The 6436-nt window shown below is 44.1% G+C and overlaps 1 protein-coding gene across 1 annotated transcript; it reads right to left on the bottom strand.

Moving 5' to 3' along the window:
- Positions 1-2518: 2518 nt before the first annotated feature.
- Positions 2519-5725, bottom strand: LOC129349609 (uncharacterized). The gene is made up of 2 exons (XM_055013412.1): positions 5301-5725; positions 2519-4394 (listed from the first exon to the last, which is right to left on the bottom strand). The coding sequence occupies exons 1-2, from the start codon at positions 5723-5725 to the stop codon at positions 4064-4066; spliced, it is 756 nt and encodes a 251-aa protein (XP_054869387.1). The 3' UTR covers positions 2519-4063.
- Between the last annotated feature and the right edge of the window lie 711 nt (positions 5726-6436).

Consider the following 6436-nt stretch of genomic DNA (forward strand, 5'->3'; position numbering starts at 1 on the left):
CAACGCATGTAATTAATTAGATTACATTTTTTAATCGCGTCCCACCACTATTATATACATATTGAACAATACCCAAATCTCAAAAATTGAAACAAGTGAACACTGTTGCATTTTTTTCTCCTGTCTTAAATCTCTCCCCTAATATCCCTGCTGCTTAATGGGAGAACTGGGCTGCCAGCATTTTGAATCGTGGTCTGAATGGTGTCAGGGTTGTTCTCAAACACATCTGGAGCTCATTGGTGAGACTGGAACCATATTTAGTTTTGTTTATGTTCATAGTTGAGAAGCTGGCTCACAGCTGTATGTTGAGTCAAACATGGTCAGCATGTGCAGGACTACTTTCCTCTCGGTGTCATTTTATTTGTATTTCTTGTTGTCTGTCCCTCACCTCTCAACTGTTTTCTGAAAGCAGAGCTGCGATGTTTAACACCTGTAATGCAGAGACGTCATTGGCTGAGTAGCGTCATGTGGGATGGCTGAACTCGTATGTAATTCGTCTGCGTGTTTCCTGAGCTGATAACCAATGCTTTAAACACTGGAAAAGCTGTACCAGTAAAATAGAAGCAACCTGTCAAATTTAAAATCCCGTTACAATTTACCAATTATAGGTCCAGTCCATATAGACAGTATCTCTGTCTGGATCCGGACCGCAGTCCGCCAGCTGGTGACCTCTGAAATAGGTGATACACAGCACCAGTTCAGTTTGGACAAACCTAATCATCAAACTAATCATATAAAACAAAACAAAAGACAGAAGTCAGAACTATGAAATAACACATGGAAATATGTAGGATGCAAAGAAATAGCAGCTCTGCACACTTGTCATTTTTAACAATCTTCATGAAGTCATCGAGTGGAGCTTTTCCAACAATCTTGAAGGAGTCCCAACATATACCAAGCACTTGTTGGCTGCTTTTCCAACACATCTGTACGTCTACTCATCCCAAACCATTTCAGTTTGGTTTAGGTGGGTGATTGTGGAGGCCCAGTCATATGAAGCACCACTCCATCACTCTACTTCTTGGTCAAACAACCCTTACAGGGCCTGGAGGTGATTTTTGACTTATTGCTGAATAGCTAATGATGGTCCCACTAGGCTTCAGTCAGATGGGATGGTGTCTCACTGCAGAATGTTGTGGTTGCTATGCTGGTTATGTGCCACCAGCAATGTCCAGTTTTCAAGGTTCTTTTGATTTTCTAGATCAACTGACCTTCAAGCCTTAAAGTAATCATGCACGCTTGTTTCTCTCTCCTTAGCTGTGCAGTTCTTGCCATAATATGGATTCCTACATTAGTTGAATAAGGCTGTTAGTGCTATATTGACACAAGTTTTGACAAAGCTCAGCTGTTAACTGGGAGCCATTCCAGGTGACAACCTTAAGAGGTTCATTATAAATAATTAATAGCCAACAGTGTGAAATGCTTATATAAAGTCAAACCATGGATACTTTGAAAATCTAAAATATTGAATTTTTCTTGATTTAACATTCTTTTGTTTCATAGACACTATAAATCCATATTTCTGATTTCATAGTTCTTATTACTTTAATTTTGTCATACATATAGACAGTAATTAGGGCTGGGCAAGTTGCAAATGTTTTATTGCAAGTTTATTGTTATTATTATTATTATTATTATTATTATTATTATTATTATTATTATTATTATTGTTATTGTTATTGTGAAAGTCTGTTGCTCACTGGCTCTGAATACACAGACAGACTAATCATTGGTCACAGGACAGCTGACATGATGATGTCATCACGTCTCTCCCAAACTAACAGCAGGGGGAGGCTTCAGCAGACTGGTTGGATGCAGCACATGGGAGAAATAGAGATTAACTAAAACAAGACAAGCTAATAAATGCCACAGCGAAGTAGTTAGCTATAGACTGCATTCTGGTTAATATTATGGAAGATATCAGTCTGAGGAACATTCTTAGGATCACAATGAATGAACATAGGAGCCTCAACCTGCATCACTAGCAGGTGACCCATACACAGGTGCTATAGTCCTCGACACATAGACTGTTTCTGCTGCTCCCTAAGAAAAGAAAGATGTTATGATGGTGGCTCTGGACTCTGAGGGTAACTTGTTTTTCTATAATAAACCAGATAAAATGTTAATGCCTGTGCCATGGCAAATAGCTTTAGTTTTATTTGATTTGATTACATTAATGTATAGGTTGAGATTTAAAAGAAATATGTTAACTGCTACTGCGTGAAGAGAATATTGCTGTTAAAAAGCACTTTATTTGTTTAAAAAGACTGCAAACCAGATGTTACTGTATTTTTGTTCATATAGTAGTATTATAAAAAAAATAGTGTAGAAGACAATACTTTTAAATTCATTATTTAATTGTATGCATAACAATGCAATTAATTGCAGAACATCATGTGATCACTCATAATAAAAATCGTACATTTTTGTCCAGCAGGAGATGGGTGGTGCCTCGGTAGAGAAGGCAGGATATAATGAACAAACTAGGCCTTGGTTTTAGAATAAAATAGGTCTTTATTGTCACTGTTACAGAAAACAATGAAAATCAGTTTAGTACTCTCCAAATAGCAGCATTAAAAATAGTCACATTGTATGAATTGCACTGTAGGTATGTGATATCATCATTCAGGGGGAGGGAGCAGACATCTGACAGCTTGGGGATAAAATCTGCTTTTGAGTCTGTTGGTTTTGGCTCTGAGTGTCCTGTAACGTCTACCTGAGGGAGAACAGAGAGTGTCCTGTAACGTCTACCTGAGGGGAGAACAGAGAGTGTCCTGTAACATCTACCTGAGGGGAGAACAGAGAGTGTCCTGTAACATCTACCTGAGGGGAGAACAGAGAGTGTCCTGTAACGTCTACCTGAGGGGAGAACAGAGAGTGTCCTGTAACGTCTACCTGAGGGGAGAACAGAGAGTGTCCTGTAACGTCTACCTGAGGGGAGGGGGGAGAACAGAGTGTCCTGTAACGTCTACCTGAGGGGAGAACAGAGAGTGTCCTGTAACATCTACCTGAGGGGAGAACAGAGAGTGTCCTGTAACGTCTACCTGAGGGGAGAACAGAGAGTGTCCTGTAACATCTACCTGAGGGGAGAACAGAGAGTGTCCTGTAACGTCTACCTGAGGGGAGAACAGAGAGTGTCCTGTAACGTCTACCTGAGGGGAGAACAGAGAGTGTCCTGTAACGTCTACCTGAGGGGAGGGGGGAGAACAGAGTGTCCTGTAACGTCTACCTGAGGGGAGAACAGAGAGTGTCCTGTAACGTCTACCTGAGGGGAGAACAGAGAGTGTCCTGTAACGTCTACCTGAGGGGAGAACAGAGAGTGTCCTGTAACGTCTACCTGAGGGAGAACAGAGAGTGTCCTGTAACGTCTACCTGAGGGGAGAACAGAGAGTGTCCTGTAACGTCTACCTGAGGGGAGAACAGAGAGTGTCCTGTAACGTCTACCTGAGGGGAGAACAGAGAGTGTCCTGTAACGTCTACCTGAGGGGAGGGGGGAGAACAGAGTGTCCTGTAACGTCTACCTGAGGGGAGAACAGAGAGTGTCCTGTAACATCTACCTGAGGGGAGAACAGAGAGTGTCCTGTAACATCTACCTGAGGGGAGAACAGAGAGTGTCCTGTAACATCTACCTGAGGGGAGAACAGAGAGTGTCCTGCAACATCTACCTGAGGGGAGAACAGAGTGTCCTGTAACGTCTACCTGAGGGGAGAACAGAGAGTGTCCTGTAACATCTACCTGAGGGGAGAACAGAGAGTGTCCTGTAACGTCTACCTGAGGGGAGAACAGAGAGTGTCCTGTAGTGTCTACCTGAGGGGAGAACAGAGAGTGTCCTGGGTGTGAGGGGTCTCTGGTGATTCTCCTAGCTTTCCTCTGAACTCTGCTGGTGTAAATGTCTCTGAGGGGAGGTAGTGTGGTCCCAATCACCCGCTCTGCTGCTCTCACCACCCGTTGCAGGTCCTTCCTGTCTTCTGCAGTGCAGCAGGTGAACCACACTGTACAGCAGTAGGTCAGTATGTTCTCAGTGGTGGAGCGATAGAAGTTTATGAGCAGCTTGTCGGGGAGATCAGCCTGATGCAGCTTCCTGAGGAAGTACAGTCTCTGTTGGGCCCTCTCCACCTGGTGTGAGATGTGGGTGGAAGATGTGGACCCAGAGGAACCTGAAGCTCTCCACCCTCTCTACCTCCTCTCCATTGATGTAGAGGGTGGAGTGCTCAGTTTGCTTTGGTCTTCTAAAGTCCAAGACCATCTCCTTGGTTTTTCCGGTGTTGAGGTTCAGGTTGTTGTGGTGACACCATCGTCGCAGATGCTGGACCTCCTCCCTGTAGGTTGATTCATCGTTGTCTCTAATCAGTCCTATGATGGTGGTGTCATCAGCAAACTTAACGATGGAGTTGCTGGAGTGAACAATTTTATAGCTGGTTAGTAATTTGAAGATAACATAATTTTTTGCCAATGGAATCTCATTTAGTCTCCTTAGTTAGACATTTTTATTGACATCTTTGGTGTACATGACTACATCCTCCTTCTCTGATGTTTATATTATTTCCATTTTGTGTCAATCACATAAAAATGTCATCCACACGCCAACTCACTCATTCTGAATTCTCTGGAAAATGTACTCCTCTATTCACACATGAACCCAGTCAGTCATGACTTAGACACTGTACCATCAAGCTGGCAGGAAAGGTGGAGGAAAGTGGGAAGCAAACATTTGCTTGGTGTGCCACCTCTGCAAGTAGAGTTACTGTATGTGAACATTTCAGTGGATAAAACATCCTCTTCTGTTAGGCTTCAAGAAATATTTTTCCCAATTTTAATTAAGTCATGTAGTATCCTATCATTTTAAGCATCCAATACACATTTATAAAAAAAGATATCTCTACAACCAGCATTTTGTTTAAATGACCACATGCGTAGTACATATATGACACATACATGTATTCTCACCAGTACACGGAATGTGTTCAGAAATGTGTTTTGCCAGATGTAATTTGTTTGGAACATTTACACTAGACACACTTCAAAGACTCAGCAGCCCCTGCTTGGGGCTGCTGAGTCTGCGTTTGGGTTTTTCTCGTGACAAGATGGCGCCAGTGTGTGTGGCCCGCGGTCTGTCCCTCCGTGTTCTAAGTGTTTTACTGTTGATTTTATGCACTATTACAGTGGATGTCAGTTCCCTATTGACTTATGATCGCCAGACCTTGCTTGATCTGCGACCTTCTTTTGAAAATCTGTTAAAACCACGACACAATCCAGGCCAAAGAGCGTGCCCCCCTCTCCTCTCTGGAATACCGCCTTACCTGCTTCGTGGGCCCGCTGCACCTTTACGCAGAAGCCGCAGACGCCGCCGAGGGAAGCGAAGTGGAAGACTGGTTCGATTAAGGGGCTGTTTCGCGGCCTCTCCCACTCCACCGTCGTCTTTCATGGGACATATTGATCCGCCACTTCGCCGCTTTGTCCCGTGGCGCTCCCGGGACCCTATCCACCGATGTCTTGTTCCAGTGGCTGGCTCGGATGAAGGGGGATTCCTACGCCCTCCCCGCTTTCGCCTGTCCGAGCGCGGCGTGAATTTCCACAACCTGCGGCCGTTGGATCGTACGCCAAATCCGACTCCGCTGCCCGCTGCCTCGGCCAGGATAGGCCTTGTGAATGCCTGCTCGGTGGTCCACAAAACTTTCATTCTAAAGGACTTCTTCATGTCAAACGATCTGGATTTCCTCTTCATCACGGAGACCAAGCTGCTCGTTGGTGAGTCTGCCACTCTGCATGAGCTGTCGCCTCCAGAATGCTGCTTTTTGGACTCCCCACGTAATTCTAGACACCGTGGAGGTGGAATAGCAACTATTTACAGGAGTAAATTCACCTGTAAGCAGCTCACCTTGGAATCTGTTTACTCCAGTTGCGAGATACAGTTGTTTGAGGTGAGCGCTGTGTCCCCGGTGGCGTGCGCTGTCATTTACAGGCCACCCAAACGCAGTAAAAAAGACTTCTTGGGAGAATTTGAAGACTTTTTATTGGGACTGATGCCCAAGTATGATCGTGTTCTTATTGTTGGTGATTTTAACTTTCACGTGTGTTGCCCGCATGAACCTTATGTCAATGACTTTTTAACACTTATCGATCATTTTAATCTTGTGCAGTCTGTGTCTGGTCCCACACAGAAATTTGGGCATACACTTGATTTGGTTTTAACCCATGGTTTTAAGGTTCCTGATGTAAATATTTGTGATGCAACTTTCTCTGATCATCACCCTGTTGTGTTTGACATTCCGTTGTCATGTCAACCAGTCCTGTCATGCGCTCCTGTCAAACTGTGCCGGGTAGTTAACCCCTTAACTGCCGCTAAGTTTTCGGCTGTATTTTGTGGTGTAGCGCCCTGCTGCACAGACTTAACAAACACAGATGTGGACGCTCTCTTGAATTGTTTTAATTCTGC

The sequence above is a fragment of the Amphiprion ocellaris genome, chromosome 9, assembly GCF_022539595.1.
Source record: "Amphiprion ocellaris isolate individual 3 ecotype Okinawa chromosome 9, ASM2253959v1, whole genome shotgun sequence".
Lineage (NCBI taxonomy): Eukaryota > Metazoa > Chordata > Actinopteri > Pomacentridae > Amphiprion > Amphiprion ocellaris.

Bases quoted from the DNA above. Each gene is read 5' to 3' on its own strand.
- LOC129349609 (XM_055013412.1), bottom strand. From the start codon at position 5,725: ATGAAGAGGAAATCCAGATCGTTTGACATGAAGAAGTCCTTTAGAATG. The intron at 4,395-5,300 runs GTAAGGCGGTAT...TGTTCACTCCAG, and splicing joins GCAGCGGGCCCACGAAGCAG to CAACTCCATCGTTAAGTTTG.